This window comes from Aythya marila, assembly GCF_965140915.1.
Source record: "Aythya marila genome assembly, chromosome: 15".
NCBI classification, from domain to species: Eukaryota; Metazoa; Chordata; class Aves; order Anseriformes; family Anatidae; genus Aythya; species Aythya marila.
The window spans coordinates 14,721,165-14,745,853 of record NC_139056.1 but is presented as its reverse complement, the minus strand read 5'-3'; the positions used below and the strand labels follow the sequence as shown (position 1 = coordinate 14,745,853).

The 24,689-nt window shown below is 55.5% G+C and overlaps 1 protein-coding gene across 5 annotated transcripts in view; it reads left to right on the top strand.

The window, feature by feature from the left end:
• The window catches only part of PEMT (phosphatidylethanolamine N-methyltransferase), a 39,100-nt gene that overhangs the window by 10,160 nt on the left and 4,251 nt on the right, over positions 1–24,689 (top strand). For all 5 annotated transcript variants that reach the window (XM_082772528.1, XM_082772527.1, XM_082772526.1 and 2 more), the window contains exons 3-5: positions 11,169–11,284; positions 17,651–17,796; positions 21,829–21,940. In XM_082772528.1, coding sequence (XP_082628654.1) covers positions 11,169–11,284; positions 17,651–17,796; positions 21,829–21,940 — 374 coding nt within the window. The remainder of the gene's footprint in view (positions 1–11,168; positions 11,285–17,650; positions 17,797–21,828; positions 21,941–24,689) is intronic.

Below are 24,689 nucleotides of genomic sequence, written 5' to 3'. Positions count from 1 at the left end.
TTCCTCCACCCCATGAGTGAAGAGACAAGGGACCCAAAATCGCTCCACATGGCCCTGATGTTTCTATTCTTGCCTCATCCCCCAGAGCTGTGTTTTCAGTGGTGAGTCCACCACTAGGTGCTCAATCCATAAAGTCCCATGGGGGGGTTTGAAGTGGGAAAAAACCCTTCCATCTGTGCCTGGATTGCACTGGGAAGTTGGTTTCTTTCCAGCTCTCTGGTATCCCAGATTGGTCTTGGATTTCAGATGGCGCTGAGGTGGGAGAGCCAAAGTTTTCTACAAGGGTCCACGTGAAATAATAAAACCCTGTATGCTCATGGTGGTGAGAGGGAAGCTGCGAGGTGTGCCAAGCAATGGAAACAGCCATGGAAACATCTCTTTCACCCCCCATTGCCATGGGGAGCACGGCTACGTGTGTGTGTGAAACAGGCCTGGAGTAATCCCAGATCACAGCACCTTGGGGCACGCGTGGCTCTTCGTACTAAAAACCGAATGAGCTCAGCTGAGATACAGTATTTTTAACTGCGAAGCATTCCTACTAAGTGCCCTTTCCTGTTTATTTTTACCAGGACGTTGTTTTAATGACTGCAGAGTTACTCATTTGATTCCCAAGGCTGGAGAGCAGAAATGAATTAGTTTCATTTCAAGACCGTGGCGTGCAATCATTTTTCCAGAGATGGATGTACTCGGAAGCCAAAATAAATGCATTGCCCAATTGAGGAACATTATTTTCCTGCCTGTAGCCGTCAGCAGAGACCGGCAGGAGCGCAGGTCCCTGCTGCAGCCGTGTTGCAAGGGCAAGCTGTGCGGGTGCACGGGGGTCCTGGGTCCTTTTTGGGACCTGTGCTCCAGTGCAGATGTGTGGTAAAACCACCACAGCGACTCCAACCAGGTTGGGCATGATATGTAGGGCTTAAATGTGTTGTAGCGCTGGGCTTTGAGGCTTCAAAAGAGAGGAGGAGCTCCCCTGTAGTGCACATCATTGGGCTGGGGGGCACTGATGGTTCCCTTGGCTTTTGGGTTATATGTACCTAGGGGCACGTGGGGGCAGCTGGGGCCTCCCGTAAGCACCCACAGGAGCCCCAGTTATAACAGCAGCAATCCTGAAGGGGTTGGTTATTGTATTTAATCCTTTAGCTGGTTAGTACGAGCTTTATTTCACTTTATTTCACTTTATTTCACTCACACGTTGGCCTAATAAGCAGCTCCACATGCCCGGTAAGACCTGCACTGTTCCGTCTCCTCTGGAGCCTGGACAAAGTGGAAGCACAAAATTAAAATAAAATGAAATTCCATTGGGAAGAGGCTACATCCTTTTCCCAAAACGTTAAAAAAAAGCTTTCCTGGGCCGGGGCCCTGCGTGTTGTGCCGGGCGGTGCGAACGTCCCCTCCCCGAGGACACGGGGAAGGGAGCGCGCGGCCGCCCGCGTTACATAAAGATCGAAGTGTCCCTCGCTATTGTTGGCCCCGGGGACGCCAGCAGCATCACAAACATGCGTGTCCTCGGCACCGTGGGAGATGTTCCCAGGGGAGGCTTAGCACGGAGCAGGGAACGTGAGACGCTCGGCCCCGGGAGGCCCGGAGGCCCTAGGCCGGAGGCTGCGCTCCACAGAGCGCGGTACCCGGAGCACCGAGTACCTCTCTTCCAGCGAAGTCTCACTCCTCTGTGAAGGGGTGTAGGGTTTCTGTGGCATTTTGTGCTCTGCCAGGCATATTTATTCTTCCCCCCCCTCCCCTCCTCCTCCCTCCCGCCCGTCAGAGCCTCTGGGAGAGCGCTGAGCGGGTACACGCTGTCCAGAAGGATGGGTGTGTTGGGAGGCCTTATTAGCAGGCTTATTCCAGGGAATTAAGCCCTAATTTCACAAAAGGGCAGCAGGAGAGCGGCTACAGCTGAGGGAGAAGCAGACCGGCTTTGTGTGCTGTGTGTAAATGGGACAAGAAGTCCTGGTCCCAGACTGCAGGTCCTGGCCGTTACAGCATCGCAACCAAAAAAATAATAATCATTATGTTTCTTTACTATTTAAAACAAAAATTACAAAGTGGTTCACGAGGAAGCCAGTCATGTCTCCTCTACCGTGGCCCCCGCTCGGATTGGTTTGGGGGCTTTAAAATGTTCCCGACCCTCTCCCGTTTCACCGTTTGGCCACCCTGCTGCAAAACGTGCCTCAGCGATGCCCGTCATTGTTTCTCCCTGAATTAATTGTTGCGGGTAATTGCGACCTGCCGCAGGACGCTGCCTCGCTCCATTAGAAAGAGCGGTGCTAATGAAGAACATTGGGTACCGTGTGCCGGGAGAGCAAGGCTCGACTCGCTGGGACGCGTACTCGGCGTACTGCTGTTGCCAGCCTGGGCAGAAATGGTGTTGCTGTCTCTCGTCAGTCACTGGCTAATGATTGTAATTTTTACTTGCTGAGAAACTCCGGCTATAATGGACTTCATTAACAGATACACGAGATGCTACCAGACCTGCATTAGGGGGAGAGAGGAAGAAAACAACCCCTGCGTGGAGGCAATTTTATTATTTATTTGGAGCGATGGGAGTGATCCTGAATTAGTGTCGGGTTCGACGGGGTGGGTAATGAGCTGGGCTGAGCTGGAATCCAAGCAAGCCTATTAACGAGAGCAAACTGCAAAGACGATGCCCGGGCCTGAAAACAGCAAACAGAAGAGCCCGGGCAGCACGTGGGGCTGTGTTTGTGTGCTGATGTGTTTGCATCCTGAGATGCTTCTGCTTGCAGTGGGTCACAGGGGAGAGCAAAGAGCCACATGCAGTAGCTGACACCTCCGGGGTAGCTTTATGGAAGCGTCTTTGTAATTAATCAGGAGCTGCAAGAAATGTTGGGAGTCGTTGGGTGACCTCAATCTCCTTTTAGCTGGAACCGGGAAAGGTTTGTCTTGGTTCGGTAAAGGATATTTCTGGATGCATTTGCTGAAGTCTGTCCATTTTTATTCTGGCTAGGATAGCAGTTTTTTGATCAGGCTGGCCTTATTTACAACTGCGATCGTGCTTGAAGCTGCAGGTTTGCAGCAGTAATTGGGAGGCTTTGGAAAGCAGAGGGGAAGCTTTGTGACAAAGACAGAAGGCTTTATGCCCACATCTCAAACCCAAGGCACTGACGTCTGCAGCGCCTTCAGAGGCACTCGCCCTGTGGATCAGCTGGGACCCAGGGCCTGATTTGGAAATCAGCAGAGTGGAGGTGCAAAAATAGAAGGGAAGTCTTAAAAAAAGAGAGACGTTTGCTGTCTTCTAACGTGGCATTTGTACCGAGCGCTCGCTGTCCGCGTGGTGCAGCACAGAGCCCGTCTTTATGTACTGGTGCCAGTTCAAACACCGTCAGTGCTATTGTTGGATCGTTTTGTTTGGAAATGGGTCTTCTGGGGGGACGGCCGGGTTCAGGGCAGCGGCTGCGTGCACAGCACTTCAGGCACTTTCCCCAGCTTTGCTTATTTAGTGCTGCGTGAGCATGAGCAACAGGAAAAAAAACATAAAAAACAAGTGAGTACAGGACGTGAGATGGGCAGAACAGTTAAACCAGCGAGGGACTGACACGCACCTTCACTTCCAGGTGGATTGGGAAGGCAATTTTTGCTCTGCTGACTGCATGAGCAAAGCCAGGGCTGTGCTGCTCGGGGAAAACGCTCCGAGCTTCAAAAATGTATGAAAGCAAGAGACGTGCGGCTTTCTGGCTCGGTTCGGTTGGAGCTGAGTGCGATGGGAAGCAGGGTGGGGGCCAAGTCATCTGAGCACGGAAGAAGACAAAAATAAAACATGCAGAATCCCCCCTGGGGAAAATGCTTCACCATCCTGCACGTGAGCCGCTCACCCAGCAGCACTCGCCATCCTTGTGGGCTCTGGCACTGCCCCAGCTACTCGTGTAGGTGCAGCCTCTGCCTTTCCCTGCTCTCAGGAGGCTCTTTTATTAGGATGCATTACTGCATCAGGGCACGCATCCCCCTGCACCCCTCCCAAAGCTGGGCCATCCACACCCCATCCCAGACGGGCTGGAAGGGGCCTCCCACAACCCGTGCTGCGCTCTGGAGAAGTCATTATTTCTTAAGACTTTTTCCACGGGGTTTGTTGGCCGGGAGAGCCTGTTAGGGCCGTGCGATCCCTGCGGCTGCAGAGCATCATCCTTCCCAGATCTGTCCTGGGGAGCTGCTCGCGAGGGTTCCTGCTGCCAGGACGAATTCCCGCAGCGAGGCCTCGGTTACGCGAAATCACCTGCCGCCGGCTTCCAGCCCTTCGGCCATAAATCATGAGCTCCTTGCCTCGAGGAGAAGCCGTTCAGATTTTGTGTTGGAAATTGCTAGCGAATGCGGCCCGTATTCCGTGTCGGTTTTGTTTTTATTGAAGAGGAAAGGATATTGCTCATGGAACATTTGCAGGCCCTGGGCTGCCGCGGCGCACGCTAAGCAGGGCGCTTGTTTTTATTGCAGGCGGCTAATGAGATGGTCCTCTGACAAATCCCATAAACACTATTAGAGAAATGAAATTTATTATCTAGCTGTTTATCATGAGTGGATTCAAGGTAAAGACTCGTGTGGAGGTAATCTCAAGGGATGGCTTTGAGGTAAAGCGTACCCAGTCCTTACGAAACCCTTATCTGTTTACCTGCCGGCTTGTTTTGTTTCCCCACCTCAAGGCCGTTCGCTGAGGTGACCTGTGCCATTTCAGTCCAGTTACTTTCCCTGGGGAAGGATGTGGGTTTATTTTTTTTAGGCAAAACTCTTCCATGGTTTAAGCAGGCTGCGTTTCTTCTATGCTCATCTTTCTACTTCTCAATAAGTGTAGGCACTTTGCTCTTCTCCCCGTGTCGGAGTCCTCAACCTGGGTCCCGTTGACCCCTCGTCTGCGGCGCAGCGGCTTCTTCAGGCAGGAATCACCAGAAGGAGCACTTCAGCTCTAATTTCCTCTTCTTGACTCCCACGTTTTGGCGATGGGTTTGTCACACTGGCACAGCTGAGTGCTGCAGCTCTGCTGTACCGTGTGCTGCCGGAGAGGAGCCGTCCCCAGCCCCACCGACCACCCCACGGCAGATGCCTTACAGACAGCACAAAACCCGCCCCTGGGCTTTGGGGAGAAGCTCGACCTCCTTTTCCCTTGTAGATATTTCTCGTCTTTAGCCCCTGGATGCTCTCGCTGCTCTCACTTTCCATAGCCAGAGCCTGCAAACGTGTGGCTGTGTCCTCGCGGAGCTCTCCGTCACCTGTGCGTGCGGCCGTGCTGCTCCAGCTGGCTGTTCCCACACTGCCTGCATACCGCAGGCTTTTTTCCTAAGCCCCACTGTTGTTTCTTTTGGCTGGAACAAACATCAAAACCCCACACCCAGGGCTCATGGAAGGCAATGGAAAAGTCTTCTTGAGTCAAACCGACGTCTTCCTTTCGGAGCTCTGGCAGACGCGGACCCGCTAAGCCTTTCCACTGGGCTGCGCCTCGCCGACAGCTGCTATTGCCATCGTGCAGATGGGGAAAGTGAGAAAACTGATGGGTGTAGCCTCCCAGGGCGGACCCTGTCCTCCTCTCCCAGGACACGTGTCAAGGCTTGGGGTGCCCAAAACCCCCAGGGTGTGACCTGAGCCCCGAGATGCAGCATCCTTTGGGGACGGGGTGGTAGGAAACCCTCTGTGCCCCCACTGCGGGTCTTCTCTGATCCTGGTGGTCCCAGGGCTGCAGAGCCCTTGCCATTGAAAGCACCTACATCTCATCTCAGTGTGTTACAAAAAAAAAAAAAAGAAGCATTTACAAGCCAAGTCTCTGGCTTATGTTGCCTTACAGCTTACACGAAACTCTTAATATGGTGCCTGTCTCTTCTAATATCACTGCAGCGTTTTAATTGCATGAACTGGAAGCTGCTGCTCCAGTACTTAGTGGGGGAACTTTGCAGGGCTTTAATCATTTGCTAAAAAGCTTTCGGGCTCCATTACCATCTCATGGCTTTCCGTAATTGAGTGCCTGCGAGTTGAGAAGCCTTCAGAGCAATAACTCGCTCTCCGGATCAGACGGTCCAGAGCCACGGCTGCAGGAGGAAGCAATTAAACAAAGCTGAGCCCTCTGGGGCGCTGCCAGGAGCTGGCAGCCTGGGACCGTGGGGCAGAAGGGGCTCTCGTGGCTGAGCACCAGCTTCTCCTCCTGCCTCTGGAAAAGGTTGGGAAGGGGACAGCCCAGCAGAGGGAGGCAGGCAGCGCTGCGGCGGCACGGGGCGCCGAGGCTGCTGAGCGATGCCAGTGGCGGAGCCCAGCTGAGAACTGGTGGCTCGTAGCAGGTGAGAGGTGGTGGATGGAGGGTGATGAAGGACCAGCCTGATAAAATCCGGGAGAGGAAAAACATCCTTGGCTCACCGGTGCTGTGGGGCCGGCGGTTCTGCTGGCGGGCGCTTCGTGTCACCGCCGCGGCTGCACGAGGAACGTGACTGAGGGGAGGGGACGGCTAATTGCTGCAGCGAGTCAAGGGCTGTTTAAGCAGCTAATTAATTCCTCCTAATCAGCCCTTGATCTGTTGAAAACTGCATGGCATTATCTCCTCTGCTGCAACACCTTGATAATTCCTGTCTGAATGGCCTTCATGGAGAACATATTTAAATAAACTCAATAGAGATTTCAGACAGATAGCAACTATAATTACCAGCTTGTACAAATTAAAACGTGGTTTGTTCTGTTCTTTTTCTCCTGCCTTCGCTGCCCAGAGCTCCCGCTAATCATGTTCTTGCTGCTGGTGGCACGCTGGTCCCCGGGGCGTTGCAGCACATGCCTTCGGAAAGCCTCTGCCGTGCCTGGTGCCGGGGTGGGCATTTCGGATAGGGCTGCGCATGGGCACACAGCATCCTCACCACGTTTGGGAAGGGGAGCAGCAGCTTTCTGGATGAAATACCACTCGTGGAAGATGGCATGATGCTCCCCGGGATCAGCCCTGCAGCTTCCCTCCTCCTGTCTCTGCCAGGGTTTGCAGTCTGCTGGAAAAGCAGAGGTTTTCTCCCCGAGGAGCTGCAGGACACGTGCCTCGAGCAGCCGCAGGAACCCACGGTGGAGCTCTCAGCCTGGCTCAACCAGCGCTGCCCAATAAACCCACCCCGAGCACTGCTGGCTGCAGAGGGCTCGCACACGGTTTGTTAGGAGGGATGAGATCAGGCAGGCCACCCTCATTTCCTCTGCAGTTACTTGGAACAGCCAGAATCGCTGGCTGTTCGGCATTTGCCAAAGGTCAGCCAGCCCCAGGGCTCCCAGCCCCGCGGTGTCCGTGTGCTTTCAGCCCGCTCGGTTATTTCTGCCCCGCATCGTGGCGTCCTCCCCGCTCTCACGTAACTCCTGTGAGTGCCTGAGTCAGAGTTTGGGTGCTCGGGCGTCTCTCTTTTCTCCCTGTCTGTTAGATAAATGCAATAGCTGCAAGCAAGGTCATTTTCTGGCACCCAAGTGCTGGCAGAGAGCGGGGAATGTCATGCTGCTTTAATGAAGGATTTCAGGGATTCGGAATGAGAAAATTGATTTTTCACAGCCGGGGAACGATTTGGTGCCCCTGGTCTCTGGAGGAGCATTAAGGGGACTGTCAGATTTCCTACACTCTCGTGGCATTACGAGCTGGCAGGGGCATGCCTCCCGCTGCAGGAGGTGTTCACACGGAGCCATCAGAGCTCACATCGGGGTCTTTCCCAACCCAGCAGCAGCGTGGAGCCCAGCATCTGTGGGAAGCTGGCCCAGGAGAGATCAGGCTGAAGGGTAAAGCTACAAAAATTGCTCAGGTTGTTCTTGTCTTAAGGTTTTTGAGTTTGAGCTGAATTGTCGACGCATCCAGGGGTCACTCTGTGCACGCACACTGTCTTGGTACTGGGGTGCACAGATGCACCGGGGAACTGATTATTCTTCCTCTAGGTTTTTCGTGAAATGTTTGAGTTTTGTGTCCCTCAGTGGGCTGTTTCCTTGCCCCTACATGGTGGGATAAAACCCTTAACACTGTGAGACAGGTACAAGAGGGACAACATATCCTATTCACTGTCATCTTACGTCCAGCTCAGACATGTGCATTCACCGTTTTTATGCTTGGCCAGGGCAGGAGCATCCCCAGGAGGAGGCAGAGCATCTCCCCGAGTGGGCACAGCCTCATCACCCCAATCCCAGAGAGCTGGGAAGCAGCTGCACACCTCGGCCCTCCAGTGCCTCAGTTTCCCTTTGTGAAAGAGAGCTGCTGATCCATCCCAGCCCGCCAGGCACGCCGCCTGCCTAAATTCAGTTAGTGCCCACCCGGTGTTGTGGTGCTAAGGCAGTGGGGCAGCGTGAGGACATCGGCCAGCTGATCAGCAGCCTTTGGGGTGTCTGGTTTCGTTCCCTACCTCTGGGGCAAGCCAGATATAGAAGGGGAGTCATGCGAAACAGAACAAAGTCTCCATTTCAAAGCTGGGGTTGAGCAAATTAAAATGTAGCACGCTCAAAAGCCAGCTTCCTTGGATGGCAGACAAAAAAAAAATAAATCAATTTCCTTGAAACAAATACTAAATATTAATGAGAGGATATGGTCTGCCATGCACACAAAGCTGTAAAGAGCATTTCCCGTGGATCAGCGGCGGAGGCAAGCTCGTGAGATGAAATTGCTTTTCCAATGGCTATTTGTGGCGCGTCTCAAGGTGGCTCGGGAAGGTTTACCCACCCCAAAAAAAGGAACAGAGAGCTCCGAACATTTCCTTCTTCCTAGCAGGGCGGCCACGGGGGATGCGTGCTGGTGCTTTCAGTGCTGTTTACGCACTTGCCCAGGCGGTTGGGGAGATGGCTGGGTTCGTGTTCGGAGGAGGCAGCCCCGCGTTACGCACAGGGGGAGCGATGCCCTGGGAGCAGCAGCCTGCCAAAATGAAGAACACAGGGCCCAGGAGCCCACCCGGCTTTGCAGCCACATCCACATGCTGATTTATTCTGATAACGAGCTTTGGGGGAAACATTCAAAACCTGCTTACAGCCATCAGCGAGTTTTCCTAAAGTGAAAGCGCAGGGCTTTGGAGAAAGAGCCTTATTTTTAGTTTCTATTGCTTTGACCCCCGGGTAAAGTCAGGAAACTTTGTGTTGCTCCATTTCCCCGTCCCGATGCCGTGCACGGTGGTGGGAGCAGGGGCTGCCAGCCTTGGCCGGGGAGCAAGCACCGTGCCAGGAATAGCTGCAGCCACGGAGGGTGCCAAAACCATCTTGCGTCCACGGCGCAGTAAATAAAAACACGTCGGCTGATGGTTTCATAAAACCATGAAGCCAGCTGCGTAGCCGTAGGTCGGAGGAGAGCTAATATTAGCCAGCAGATGACTAAAATTAGAAAAGCAGAACCGAGCCAGAACTAATTAGCTGCTCGAGGAACAGAACCAGAACCGGAACAAATTAATTGTTCGGAAGCCGAAATACCAGCGCGGGGCCTGGCAGGAGCCCCCCGGGAAGGCTCCACGCAGGCTCTCGCTCAGCTTTGCTGCTGGTGACTCATGCGTGGGCTCGTGGCGTGCTTGGAAAAAGAGTCCTGGGTCCTATCTGGAGGCTGCAACAACCAAATACAGGTTGATGTTTCGCTCCTAGCCGGGAGTTTGCACGATGCAGCACGAGCTCGGCTGCACCGGGAGCGGCACGGAGCCAGCTGGTGCCCCGAAGGGCTCCAAAACAGGCTCCTTCCTTCTGCCCTGTCTTGCTCTCTCGCTGCCCAGACGAGCGTTTGTAGCAGCGAGGGTAATTACGAGGCCACCTGGATGGCTCCTGGAGGCCTCAGCTCTCAGCCTCAGCTCTGCCACTGGCTGAGATGCTTTGCCGAGCTCTCGGAGCGAGCCCGGAGCTGCCACCCATGCAAACGCCACCAGAATAATTTCCAGGGAATTAGGAGGCTCGCAGAGATAGCCGGCACGCGGCCGTGGTTTTTGGCTGTGACTCAGTCACCTGTGTGGTCACTTCTTTTCCTTTCCAAAGGTGGTAACTCACCCTATATTTCTTTTTTCCCCTCTCGCAGCGCTCAAACAGCAGCTCCCGTTTTAGCAGCAGCATGACGCACGGTGTTTTAAATTCAATTTAGAATACAAACTATTTATACCAGCCAGGAAAAGGCAGTGAAGCAGCTCTCTCTGTCATGAGTGGATTTGTAATTTCGGAGCAATCATTGCATAACTAATTGAATCAGCTCTCAGCATGTGAAATCGGCGCCCTGCTTATCGGAGGTTTTCATCTCGCTCCCCTCCCGAAGGCGGCTGTCCCCCCTCCGCCACCGGCACTTTGTGTGTCTGCAGCAGCCTGGGAAGAAAGCGGTGCCTGCAAAGCCGCCCTTCCCTGCTCGCTGCTTCAACGGAGCCACTAAATTACCAAATTTACTCGGAACGGGTGAATGGCCGGGTTGTGGGTGCCCCCCAAAGCTGCCCAGGCTCCGTGCGAGGGAGCGGAGAGTGTTTGAAGCTAATGAAGAGCCCAGCGTGTCGAAGGAGCAAATTGATGTTGAAACATTCCCCTGGCTCCTACCAGGGTGTGGAAAGGTAGAAAACATTCCAGCTGTAGGGATTTTGATCGGGTTGGGAGCGAGGCTCGGGGATGTGATGACTCGGGTGGGTCCAGAGCTGCGGATTTGGGGAGCGGCTCCAGCCACCCGCATGCAGCAGCCTCCCAGGGCGTGGGGGCACCTCTCCAGCTGCATTCAGGGCAGGGGGCCGTCAGCTTCTGCTGCTCTGCAAAACCTGGAGCTTAACGCTGCAGGCAGAGGGACACACGCTGGCAGGGATGCTGACACCTCCCTGGAGATGTGAGGGGCCAGGGACGTCACCAAACGGCGTGCGTGGTGCTGGGAGATGGGTGAGGAGCTGAGGCGAGCCCTTAATGGCTAAAATTGCTGAGCGCTGACGAAGGCCAGCTGGTTCAGCACACCCAAGGGCTGCGGTTATCTCTGCCAAGCTGGCAGGTTTTACCTGGAGGGAGCTGGGGGGAGCGCTGCAGATTTTTCTGGAAGAGGGCTGGGAGGGGTTGCCCCTGCCTGGTAGGGTCTGCGTGGCTGGGGGCAGGTCCCAGCCTGGGAAATCAGAGCTGGGGGTCTGTCCCCTGCTCTGGGGTCTGTTTCTTTCCTTGTAGGAGAGCAGTGCCAGGCTCCATCACACGAGCCCGTTGGCTTCGATGGCCCTGGAGCAGCCTCAGCCTTGCTGAGCGCCCCCAACCACCCCTTTCCTTTCCTTTTGTCTTTTCAGGTGGCGAGATGGGAGCACAAAACGCGAGCGCTCAGCCGGGTCTGCGGCTCTCCACACACCGCCTGTTACTGCCTGGGCACTGTGATCCTGATGCTCAACTGCGTGCGGAGCCACTGGTAAGGATCCAACTCTTCGTATGGAAACCCAACGAGGTGCCCCCACAGGGCATGGGGACTGAATCCAGCCCCAGCGTGTTGGTTTTACCTCGATCCCTTCAGCCAGCAGATTTATTCCGGGGTTTGGAACACCCCAGTCAGGCAGAGGGATGCAACGAGGTGGCTGTGGGCAGGAGAGCAAACCATCAGCACCCATCGGGTGTCATGGATTTTCTTGCCCCACTCTTTTGGGGCAGTTTCCCCTGCCCTGCGTGCAGCCGGGTGGCAAGAAGGCTGCGGGCACGTACCCAAGAGCAGAATCCTTTAATTTTCTCATGAAAACAATGACCAAAATGAAGCCTGTTTTTAAGAAATCCCCATTTCCTGTGCGGGAGAGTGGGATTATCTGTGCACTTAGCGAGCAGCCTCTTCAAATTCTTATCTGCAATCTGTTTAAACGCTACCTGTGCTAATAGTGCTGTGTGACTGATGCGCCCTCCACCATGGGAATACGTCCGCTGACGTTCTGAGTGCAGCACAGAGGTTTGCTGCAGAAGATTTCCCCGATGCCAGCAATTTATCTGCGATCTGATAGGCTTTATCTCCAACGCTGTGAGGAGAGGCAGGCTCTCTACTAAATTTCCAGATTCAATTATGCCAGGGTCAGAGCTAATGGGTTGTTTGGTGCTCCGGGTAATTTCCCAGGCACGGAGATCTCAGGTTGGAATTTGCACATGTCTTTAAGAGCTCTGCCTTCCTGGAAACGACACCGAGACCTGCCCTTGCCCTTCTGCCTTTGTCACCGCTGCTTCTTGTTGCAGAAAGCCCAAGAAAGCTCGCGGTGAATGTGGCCATCGCTGAGTGCAGGCGGTGTGGGGCTCAGTGCCCGTGGCTCGGTGACACGGCACGCTTGGATTTCGCTGGGGAATGCCTCGGCAGTCTCAGGCACTGATGACACAGCTGCTTGTTGTCTGGGAAGCAGTGCAAAGCCTTGAGCCCGGCCTTTAATTAAAAACACAGCTGATGGGGGGACGATCCCAGCTCCTGGGGGCTGAGCACCGATGGGGAGGGTCAAGGAGGCCTGAGCTGTCCCAGCACTGCACCCCAAGCTCTCCAAGTCCTTCCCCTGGGAGCCACGGGATGCTTTCAAGCTCCATCCCCAGCTCCGTGAGCCCTCCACAGCCCCAGCCAGGAGAGGCTGTGCTGTTTGGGAAGGCGTGATCCTGCCCCCTGCTCTCACATGAAGGCAGCAACCAGCCCCAAACTGGGCTCCAGCTGCCCAGAGAAGGACCCATGGACACAGGCACTGCCATCTCAGGGCTGCTTCCACCAGGAGGGGCACAGCTCTCGTGCTTTCACTTTCCCCTTTAATCATTTTTTTTCTCCAAGTCAGTTCTGCTCGGCTGCACTGATGTTTTTGTGGGCAGGGGCTGCTGGGGAGCGCTTGGAGAGCCCACAGGATGCCTCTTTTGTTTTTAAACACCTGCTTCCTCTTCACAGCTGTATTTTTGGCAGGCTCCCAGCCAGATGGGGAGGCAGGGGAGGGAAGAGCAGACAAATTCTGCAGGTTGGCATCTGGGCTGCAAGCTCCAATGCCTCCCCTTCCTCAGTCTTGTCCCCAGGTCGGTGCCGTGATGGTCTCATGCATTTTTTCCATCCAAAGGGGTACCTTGGTTGTAAGAAAAGAAATATTCCATGCTTATTAAGCAATTAGGTGCTTCCCAACCCTGAGCTTCGTTATCAGCCCCGGAGTGTTTCTGAGAAGCAATGCAGAGTGACCTGTGACCAGAGGGGACCTGCTTAGTCAACCACACGAGGCAGGCACCCTTAATTGCTTCGGTGCAGCGATGATTTTCATGATGTTCGTTTGGCAAGAAGCAGGGAACTTCCATCACCGGGGCTCTTATCAGGGAAAACAACTCCTGAACTTCTGCACTGCCTGCCTGCACTGTGTTCATGGCTGTTACCCTGTGACACGGGACATGCCCCTCTGTATCCTCCTGCACATTTCCATCCTGTGTCTCTCTCTCTGGGTTTAGCCACCTTGTTGGCATCTTCCCCTGCTCTGACTGTACAATAAGGCAGGGGTGCTGCCTTTGGAGCTGTCCCCTGCTCCCCTTTGTATGCTTTTTCAAACTCCTCATCCCACAGCAGGCGTGTGCAGGTGGTTTTGTACCTGGGGAGCTTACAGACTTCCCACCTTCGGGGCCTTGGGGTGTTTTTCCGAGCTGTAACAGCACCACCCCGCATACGTGTGCCAAAAGGGGGATTTGGCAGATGCAGAGCGAGGCCCCGGGGGTGTCTGGGTTGTGGTGCCTTTGCTCCAAGCACGCCCTGCAGAGGCTGAGCAAGGACAACACCTTTTCAACAGAAAGAACCCACCCTGGGACCCGATTCAGCCCTGGGAGGGGCCGGGTGGCATTCAGCAGTGCGCTTCTTTTACGCTCAGCTTGTTTACTTCCTGGATCTGCTATCAAGAACAAGCGTGTTGTAAACGGCATCGATCTCCGTATCACAGCGTTTTGTCACCACGCTCGTGATGGGAACTGAGCGTGGCCCTCAGCAGCCCACGTCCCCTCCGACCCACGCTGCCAGCAGCAGGCTGAGCGTGGCTGGGAAAAGCTCCGGGTGGACCAAAGCACCTCGTGCCCCCCACGGACCCTCTGCCGGGCAGGGAGAGAAGCTGCTCCAGCCCCGAGCTGACCTAAATAACACGCACCCCAGCGCTGGCAGAAAGGCAAAGTCATTATTGGCAAAAGAAGCTGTGAAGATGATGACCGAGCTCCCAGTTGCTGGTGGTATCGGCGGGATGGTTTTAGGCTTTATTTCCTTTTTTTTTTTCATTTTTTTTAACGAGCGAGGTCTTTTGTTGCGGCGTGCAGGCAGCGGTGCTTGCTGCTGGCCACCGCTGGACCATTTTCCCCCTGCTGCCTGCTTTTGCCAGGGGGAACAAAGCCTCCTGCACGGGGACGGGGACATGCCGCGCAGCCGCCTGCGTCCCCGACGCTTCCCGCTGCCTGCCAGCCCCCGTCCCGCTTCTGCCCCAGTTGCACTTGCCCAGTTTCCAGGCTGATTTTGGGGATCGGCCGAAGGGAGCGCTGCGGCAGCGACCCAGTTTGCTCGACGAGGTCTTTGCTCTGCTTTGTGGGGAAGGGGTTACAAAATGTGGTCACCGTGTGCCACCGAGAGAGGCCCAGAGAGCTGAAAAGCTCAGCTCCTCTCTCACCACATTTCCAGGCTTGCTTCGTGCTCCGTGTGGCTTTTGGGGATGCATTGAGGCTGCAGGTTTGGTTAACTTCCTGTTTTTGCAATATAAGCTCCTGTTTGTGCAAACCTGGCCACGGGTCCCCTCCGCATCCCCACGGGAGGAGCGGTGCCCCCGGTATTCCCCTTGCCCCCGAGGCTGAGCACACTGCGGGTTAAAAACCACTTCCAGCTGTGTGACACCTCCGTCCCCGCGCTGCGGAGCCATTTCCAGAGTGCTTTTCCAGTTCATGTGCTTTATTCCCACCACGCAGCACCGCCTGCACAGCAACAGCTGAGTGCCTGAGCAAACGCCCTTTGTTTTGGGAAAGCAGCGCCGGTTGCCTTGGCATCCTGGGGCAAACCCCGCTGACGGGGAGCTTGTGCAGGTGGCCACGGGGCTGCTTGCACCCGTCGGGGAATCAGCCACGTCTGCCAGCTGGGCCAGAGCTGCTGGATTTGGGATTTTTGGATGGAGCAGGGAGCGGGTGCCGCTGGTGTTTGTGCCGGCAAACCCGCAGGTACGCGTGGGGAGATGCTGGGGGAAGCCCCGTTTCCCCCATTTCCATTCCCCAAAGCTGGGGGGCACCCCCCAGGCCCCCTCTACCCCACAATCACTGGCATCCTCGTGACAGCAGCCGGGGATGCGATTAAAGTAGGTCACAGCCCATCCATCCCTGCCCTGGGAGGAGGGCAGCTCCTCCCCACGCCACTCGCTCCGCTCGGCGCACAAAAGCGTTTCCAGGTACCAGGACAAAGCCCGGCTGCAAGCGGCGTCCTCTCGGGTGCCGAGCCGGGACGCTGCCTTGCAGCACAGCCAGAAATAAACGCTGTGATGAACGTGACTCAGAGGCACATGGAGAAAGGGACCGGTGATGGGTGGCCGCGGGACTCGTGCCACACGACGGGGACGGCCCCCGCCTCGTCCTCCCCCTGCCAGGAGGGTGAGCCGTGGCCCCCGGGGGGCTCCCCTGCTGCCTGCAGCGGGCACAGATGCCACAATCACTGCATCTGCTGACGGCTCCGTGCTGCTCGTCGTGGCCCGGCATCATAAATTGCTTGAAAGGTTTATTTACCAGTCCTGAAAACTCCGGCGCGCATCATGTTTAATGCAAACAGAGAGCGTGTCTAGGAAGGTGGAAAGCAGCACCGGAGGGCAAGGCAGCCCGTTATCTCTGCGCAGACGCCTCCCTGCCTAGCTGCAAGCCGAACAGCAGGGCACAAAGCAGGGCACGGAGCAGGGCGTGCTGCTGAGGGTTGCTCCTGCAGGCCTGCGAGAAGGGAGGATGGCATCAGCTGGAGCAGGGGACACGGCTTCGCCAAAGCAAACGGCCTCACGTGCTGGTTGCAAAACCTCCGCGGCTGCTTTTGCAGCCAGTTCGTGCTCTCGAAGCCACGTTCGTGCTTCTCATGCTGCGAGGCCGAGGCAGGTCACGAGCACAGGATAGGGGAGCTCCAAGGATGCAAGATAGCGTTCATCCTGCTAATCCCGAGCAAAAAAGCAGCCTCTGAGCACCTCTGCACCTCCCTGCTCACATCTTTTTGCATCCCCACAGGGCGATGGCTTTCCATCCAAGCCCCGGCAGTGCTGGTAGCAGGGACGCAGGTTTGGGCTTCCTCAGCGGGGACGCTTTTATTACTGAAAAACAAACATCAGGGATGCGATGCGAAGGGCTGTGAGGCTGCTGGATTGTGCCTGCCCGTCAGCACTGATTTTAAACAAAACCAGGATGAACCTGGAGAGCAGAGGGCAGCGTGCTGGGTCATGGAGGAGCTCTCCAAGGCTCCTTCCAGCTCCCTGCCCAGCAGAGTACATTTATTCTGTGTTTTGCTTCTTTGCTCTAGTCCGTGCTGAAGGATGAAATGGCTTGCTGTGGGGGCCTAAAAGCTCCCAGAGAGTAGGAAACCTGGTAGGAACGAGCTCCAAGGAAAACAAGAGGTATCAGCCAGGTCTGTGCACCGTAAGGTTTAAGTATCATCCTGGGCTTTGCTTGGCGAGTGCCTCGCCAGCCGGCCTCGAGCCTTCGCAAGGTGCAGCCCCGGCTCTGTCAGCTTCCCGGGCAGGACTCTCAGCTCCAATTTGGGCAGCAAAGAAAACCGAGGGATTTGCAAGGCTCGCAGAGCTGGACGTTAGGAAAAAAACCCTCCCAAGCAGCGCAGATAACATCACACGAGCTGGCAGCCCTGAAACCACCGGGTCTGTTCCACACGCAGAGCGGGGAGCACGAGCAGCAGCGATGGCCAGGGGCGCAGGAGTGCTGTTATTCCGCTTGAATTTCAGCCTCCAGGGTGCTCATTAAAACATAACAAAACAAAAAAAAAAACGCTCCGAGTTTCCTACCTCGTGTGTCAGCAGCATGTGGAGAGGCGCTGCACGCAGCTCCGTGGGGCTCTTATCTCATCTGCCTGTTATTAACGGGCATTTCTGAATCACAGCCTTATCTCGTTTGGAGCCCTCCGCTCGCACCGGAGCTATGCGAGGCGCCAGGGCTGCCAAGCCCTGCTCCTGGGCAAAGTTCGGGTGGCCCAGGACAGGGGGGTCACGGATTTTACGCTCGCAAACGAGCATTTGGGAGGTCAGACCCGAAATGCCTGCCTGAGCCTGGAGCCGAGAAGCGCAGCTCGTGTGTATCCAGCATTTTCCTCTCGCTGCTCCCATCCTCCCCCTGACTGTCAGGCCCCAGCCATGAATCACTCCTGGGCACGTGGCGAGCCCACGAAAGCTGCAAAATGTTTTGGTGGAGAGGAACGGGGGTGGGAGCACGAGATAACCCGGGGGATTGTTCCCCAGTCCTCCAGGTCCTGTGCTGAGGCATCGCAGCCTCCAGCGTTTGCCAGGGCGTCTTTGTGCATTTTATATTTATTTTTTTTTGCATCATATTGCGCTTCGGTGGGGTTGACATTTCCAGGACATTTCCAAGACATTTCCACCAAGGGTTGCGAGTTAAAATAAGTGCCCCAGGTCAAGCCCTGGCTGCTCACCATTGCTTCTCCCACTCGAAAAGGGGATCCTGAGAAATGCCAAAGGGCCCCGAGAAGTGTCTTCCCCAGCAGCATCCTCTCCCAAAGCTCTGCCTCTCCCAGAGGGGGGTGATGTTGGCAGTGAGTGGCCGCTATTAACAGCCCTTGTTGTCTCTCTGACAGCTTCACAGAAGCCATGAAGAGCCAGCCGAAGCTGGAGGGCTTGGACAGCCACTGGGCTTATTGCTCAGGCTTGGTCATCTTGGCCGTAGGGACCTTGTTTGTCATCTCCAGCTTCTTAGCACTGGGATTCACCGGGACTTTCCTAGGTAAGCACGAAAAAATTCGGCAGCCGAACCTGAAAGTTCATTGAGCCCCCCCAGGGGTCTTTTGGCCGGGCAGAGCCCCGTAATTTCGTCCTCCTCGTCTCGGGGGAGCTGTTAGGTTTGTTCTGGCTGTGCGATACCGCAGCGTGATCCAGCCACGCCGTCACCTTGCACGGAGCTGCTCGTGCAGCGATGTTGCCCAGCCGGCCTAATCGCCTCCGGTGCCGAGCCTGAAATTGTAGAAATACGGCTAATTATCGCGGAGATCAAATGTCCTGCAGAAAGAGCAGCCCAAGGGCAGAGCTCCTGAGCAGGTCAGCACCTGCATGGTGGGGAGGAGGAGGAGGAGGAGGAGGAAGGGGAGGAAGAAGGAGAGGTAGGAGCCATCCAGGCGCCCTGCGCTGAGCCCCCAGCCGCCTGACACGCGCTCGGGCAAGATCTCATTTGCTCTTCCCCTCTGCAATAAACCTGACATCCGCTGACAGATCCTTTTATCTGCCGGCTTTCTGGCAAAAGGCATTTTCCACTGTGCCTGCTCTCACATTTAGAGAGTAATTCTATTAGCATTGTTGACTTTAGAAATACGCCAGTATGTGTGGAATTCATAAAAATAAAATAGAGACGGGAACAATAAATATCGAAGGAGAGGGGCAGCTCCCGCTGGCTGCAATAATCACAGCCCCGGCTTCGACACCGCATTTAGGCTGTGCTTTTGCAAGTGCTTTACAAACCAGATTCAATTAGCTCCTGCAGCGTCTCCAGGAAGAGGAGAGGGAGGTAATAAGCCTTCCTGGTTTCAAGTGGAGGCGCGAAGAGACGCCTTGGGTTGGCCAAGATCCTGCCGCCAGAAATAGAGCCCAGCACTCCTCAATGTGGGCTCCTGGCTCCATGTGGCACCCCTGGCCCCCAACCACCAGCCTGTGGCTCCCTCCCAGCTCGCCCGCAGCCCCCGGGGGTGATGCTGTGCGTGGAGACGTGTCCGGGGAGGCCGAGCACAGGAGCACCCAGCGGCCGGAGCTGCTTGAGCGCTCCTGAAGCCCGGCCAGCTCTGGGGCTGTTGACGTAAAATCTGATTCAGCCGACCAGGAGGACCCACTGGGCTTGAACCACCGGGGATAAAAAACAAAAAAACAAAAAAACGAATGAGTCAAGCTCGGCGTAAGCAGGGAGCGTGGCCCCGGCCCCCTCCGTTTTGGCACGGCCGGCGGTGCCCCCCGGGGAAGGGAGGAGGCGGGCGGTGGTGGCCCACATCGGGCACTGCTGCTCCGTCCTGCACAATGGCTCGTGCCAAGCCTGGCGTGACGCAGCAGGGAGCGGGGCCAGCGCTGCCAGCTGGAACGTGACGGGGACAGCAGGGCAGAGCCGAGCCACCGCAGCGCTCGTGGGGCGGGAGGTGCCGGGAGCATCCATCCTGGGGATAGAAGCTGGTGGTCAGCTCCAGCGAGCCCCCAAACCCAGCTGAGAATGATGTTCAGTGTGGTTTCTACTGACACACGGGGTCTGCAGGGCTCAGGGGTCTCACCTGGGTTGAGCACCGTCCCCTTGCACGCCCAGCTGGTGTCCTGGGGCTGCGGTGGGAGCGGGGTCCCCGGGCGGTGTGGGCATTTCTGGCTGTGGGTAGGGGAGAGCTGTGCTTCTTTGGCACCGAGTGTCATTGCATCATCCAGCTGCTTCTCACAGCCGGTTGAGCTCAAGAGGAGTTTAGAGAGCCTGAGATGCCTGAGCACTTAGCGAATTTGCTGGGACAGCATTTGACCCTTCCCTCTCCGGTTTTCCTAAAGCAACGAGGGCTGAGCCATGCGGGACATGGAGACTGCATCGGGGCTGCCCAGGAGGACCCCTCTTTAACAACTTTAAGCTCCAGAGCACAGCACTTTGTCTCTTAAATGCAGGCTAAATGGTTCACAGGAGCCACCCTTCTGCCACAAGCCTTTCTGTGCCACCCCATTGCCCCCAGGACCAGTCCCAGCCTCTGTTTGCAGCAGCTGGATGCGGCCCCTTGCCACGACAGCCCCGACCTCCTTCTCCCCTGCAGGACCCCGCTCCCACCCTGCCGGCGCCAGCGTGCCGATTCGGAAAGCGCCGTGTGCTTGCTGGAATTCAGTTCAGGGCCGTTTGCCCGATTTTCTGACAAAGGCAAGAACAAGTGCTTGGCTTCCCGGAGGCTGGGGGCACCCAAGAGGCAGCTCTGCCTGTCTGAGCCCATCTCTCCGCACCCACACGCGGTTCCTTGCGGTGCTGACCAACATTTCAAGTGAACCAAAGCTCTGTTAGTGGGTTACGGTGGATCTGGTGGCTCTGAAAAGGGGCAGTGGAGGCACTTCGGGCTGCATTGTGCTCAGGAGGCCGTGGGAAGCTTAACGGGGTGCATCGCACGGCTTTGTGCTGCCAGGATCCAAAGCAACCCCCAGAGCAGCATCTCCCCTTGGGGGCAAGGTGATAACACCGACCTCCAGCCAAAAAAATGCACCCAAATTAGATCCCAAAGTGCCTTGCCCTGACAGGGGACAGATTCCTGTTTCGAGGGCTTGATGGAGACGCAGGAGATGCCCAGGCTGAGGCTGATGCCCAGTCCCTTCCCTCAGCACCTGCCTGGCTGTGAGAGCCTTGCAGATCCTCTCCGTTGGTTGCGTTCCCTTTGTGCAAACCTCCCCGGTGCCAGCGTCATTTGGGGCGCGAGGTGTTCAGCCCCGAGGCGAGGGCGGGCAGGGATAATGAAGCATTTTGACACAGAAGAAAGCACAGCAACGGCAGCGCTTGGGGGGTGCTTTCTACCAGAACAATCTCCGAGACGCATTGCCAAGTAACTGTGAGAACATATAGTATAAATACCAGGCAATTATCTCACTTAGTGGCCTGTAGTTAAAGCCCAAAAGCGTTGTATAATTGGGCAGGCGCTGTTTATCCTTGGAAAGAAATGTCTTAGCACCACGTGAGGTCAAAGAAATTACTCGGCGATCCAGGTAATAATAATAACCTTGAATACTTTGCACTCCCATAATGTGCTTTATCTGGATTTCCAAGCGCTTTCTCACCATACATTAATCCTCGCCCCCACTGCGCTATGAGAAATACCGATATTATGGTCGGCACACAATGGGGCTGGGAGGAGACGTGCCCAAGGTCAGGGAACGGGCTGGTGGCAGCGCTGGGGACAAAACTCTGGGTCCTGAGCTGGTGGACTGCTGGCTTGTGCCGTGCCTTGTGCCGCGGACACGGAGCAAAACCCTTGCTGGGCTTTGTGGTCTTCTCATTGTAAGAGCAGCAGGAGGCAGGGCTCTGCATCCCAGCTCCTTTGCCCCCCCTGAAACGTGGTTCACGAGCTGCACATCTCCTCACTTGTCATTTTACCCAGGCACCCTTCAGCAGCACCGAAAAGATGACTCCGCGCTGGATGGGAAGGCTGAATGCTGACAGTTCTGAGAGCTTTCCTCATCACGGATGACAATCACCTCCTATCATCATCATCATCATGCCGATAATTGAGTGTTTTGTAGGCAGAGGTGCTATTTTCTGAAATTCTGAGAAATTCTCTGAGCCACGAGATAAGGGTGGCACTGAAAGAGGGCGTTTGGTGGTAGCGGTCTTGATTGTAGCATCTCAAAACACCATTACAGTGCTCCGGGCTTATTTCCCCATTAAATGGCTTTGGACCTATGCACTCGCTTCCTTGTCGAGTGACTTTAGAGGGGCAATTTTCAAAGGGGAAAGCAGAATCAGCCAGGTGGGACCTCGAGAGCTGTGTCCTGGGGAGGAATGTAGCTGCCGTAGCCTCGCTGCACTGCACAAACCTTCCTCGTGGGCAAAGAGCCATTCCCGGAAAAGCTGATGGACACGGAGTAAACAGTCAGCCTATTTACTGCAGCTTTCTGAGCCTGCAAGCCAGCAGTAAAACCCTTCATTCACCTTCATTTTCCTTTGCTCTGCCTCCCCAGCAGGGATACCCCAAGGAGGGCACCGCGTGCCGAGCCCCTCTCACCCCCAAAACTCCTTCCTTAGTGGATCCTAACGAGAAACCCTCTGCTCGCCCTGCAGGTGATTATTTCGGCATCCTGATGGAGGCAAAAGTCACCAGCTTCCCCTTCAGCGTCCTGGACAATCCCATGTACTGGGGCAGCACGGCCGTCTACCTGGGCTGGTCCCTCATGTGAGTATGTGCCCCCACCGGCAGTGCTATGGGGTAAATGTGGGGTCTGTGCGCTACGGGGCAGGCGCTGCCGGGGAAGGTGTAAGGTGCTGGCTTGGACCAGGGACCAAGGAAACTGTTGGCGATGGGAAATCAGCAATAAAATGGCCGGGGAGTAAAATGGCAGGGAAAGCACAACGTGCCCTGGCTTCTCGCTTCCTGGCTATTTTTGTGCCTCTGAGATCTTCTGCTGTCACGAAAGACTTGCGGCATTAATGGTAGAAAAATAAATAACGGCCAAGAGCTGGGGAGAGGAAACATCAGCAAATGCTCTGCCGCCGAACAGGGTCCTTGGCAGGCTCTGCACATGGAAAAATCAACAGTCAGGGCCGAATTCATGCCGGGTGTCACTCAGCAGGGGCAGGGCGCTGATACCAGGGATCAGTGTGACCCTGTAATTACCTCTGAAAAAAACAAAACAAGCCAACACACCCTTTCCCCCACTGCATGGCGATAACACTTCCGAAACACTCCTCATGTGATACAACACAGCTTAATAGCCTGCTTAGGAGGAAATGAATAGGCTGTAATTTAGCAGTAAATGAGCAATATACTCTATTCTGTGTATTAAGTTTTATGTGGCTTTCATTTAATATCACATTTTATTTATTTGCCCAGGAGAAAAAAACAACACTGGCTGCCTTGCCTTGGGAGCCCGTAGAGCATTACAAGTCTTTATCTCTACGTATTTTGCATGGGCACTCCCGAACGGACCCACCTCTCTTCTCTTTCTGTGGAAAAATAAAAACCTTTTACCACTTTATGGTCCCCTTTTCAGCCACGTCTGCGGCAGCGGACCAGTCTGGCCCCTGGTAATAAGCCAAGCCGATGGCTCCGCTGAGCCTTGCTGATGTTCCCTCTGCACGGTGAGATCCCCCCCCTGCAGCCGTCAGGCATCGCTGCACAAGGTTATTTGCCTTCCTTGCAGCCCCACGGCAGCTGGATTGGGTCCAAACCCTGGGAAATGGAGCCCGAGAGCCAGCCTCACGCCCTCGCTACCCGTGGCCACCGCAGGGCTGGGCACAGGGGGACAGCGTGGGGACAGCGGGGCAGGAGGAGCCCCCCACGCCACACCGCAGCCACCCAGTGTGACATACCCGAAGGAGGAATTTGACCAGAAGGAGTTTATAAGATTTTTATTATTTTTTTTTTTTGCAACCAGCGTCAAACAATTTCCTGGAACCTCTGCTGAGCCCCCTTGAGCTGTTTGTGCCGCAGAAATCCCCCCTTCGCCCCCGCGACAGAGCAGCCTCGCACCGGGTGCTCTTTGCTTGGCCTTCCACCACACAGTCCCAGGGAAGAGCAGCTTGAAGCAGCTCAGGACAACAGTGCGATTGCCTCTTTTTCTTGTTAAAAGACTGCTCCCATAAAGGGCAGCAAGGCGTGACAAATAATTGCTGGTGACAAATTGCTGGAGCTGTGCAAAGTGGCACCAGGACACCACCCGCCTGGCCCTGGGGAAGCTCAGCACAGCCCTCCCCGCTGTGTTTGTGGCCGTTTGCCTTCCCCCTGATCTCGGCTTGGGTTTCTCAGTTATTCTGGGGGTTCCTAGGGCTCTCCGGAGGTCTCGCTGGAGTCACAGGGCTTTAAGATGTTGGGTGGCTGCCCGCGGAGGGGCCAGATTTAACATCCCGGGGGCGGGAGGGATGCTGCAGCTGAGCTGTTGGTACAGGAGGAATGCATCTGCTGACGGGCTTTGGACATGGCCTGAAATGTAGAACGTATTTCTTCCCCCTTGGTGATGTATCATGCTCCATATCGTGGCACTGAAGCCCAGAGGGTTGATTCATTTCCAGCTGTAAGGGCACATACCGCATAATGGAAGCGAGCTTGGCAGCGCCCCAGACAGCCTGCAATTAGGACTTCGACGTTAGGAACATGCTTTGGGGCCAGAGCCGCTGTTTTCTCCCTTCTAGGATGTTGCAAATATCCCGGGCTTGACTAATGGCAGCTCCACAGTCAAAATAAACACATCTGCCAAACGCGTTGCGGGCAGAGCTTTGACCCCTCGGTGCGTGCAGCAAGTGGAGGGGTTCGGGGCTGTCGGGGCTCCTTGCTGTGCCCAAGGGGGATGCACGGGGACGAAGCTCCTCTGCTGCTCACCACAAAAAGGGGAGTTTGGGGAGGAAAGGGCTGCGAGCAGGAAACTTGAGGCAGGAGCAAAGCAGCACGTCCAGGACCAGCAGTGCTGGCGGGGAGAGGCATGAACCCACGCGCATCGCTCTCGCAAAAAAACCCACGGCAATGGGGAGCTGCAGCAAGGGTTGGGGGCAGACAGATTTCCTATCAAAATAAGTCCTCAACAGCTACCAGGACCACAAAAAAAAAAAAAAAAAGCACAAACCCTACCTGGCTGACTCATCAGCAACCCTGCTACAAAACGAGCCGTGGCTCAATAAGTAGGTCGGGCTCGTAAGAGAGCAGAACCACACAAATGCGCCTCGTCGCCCGAGCCGAGCGGCCTCATTTCTCCCCCCCAAGATAAATGGAGCGTTGGCTGTTTCGAGACGGCTCCGTGTATCGGTGGTAGGGGAAGTGTTTTAACTCATGGCAACAGGCTGTGTAAATCAGAGCTGGCACCGCAGCCAAATGATGCAATTAGAGGTCTTGCTGTCAACAAACAATCATGCAAATTTGTTCCCTCTGATACAAATCAAGGAGGAGACATGACTAAGCATGTAATAGCAGGGGGTGGGGAGACGACGAAGTT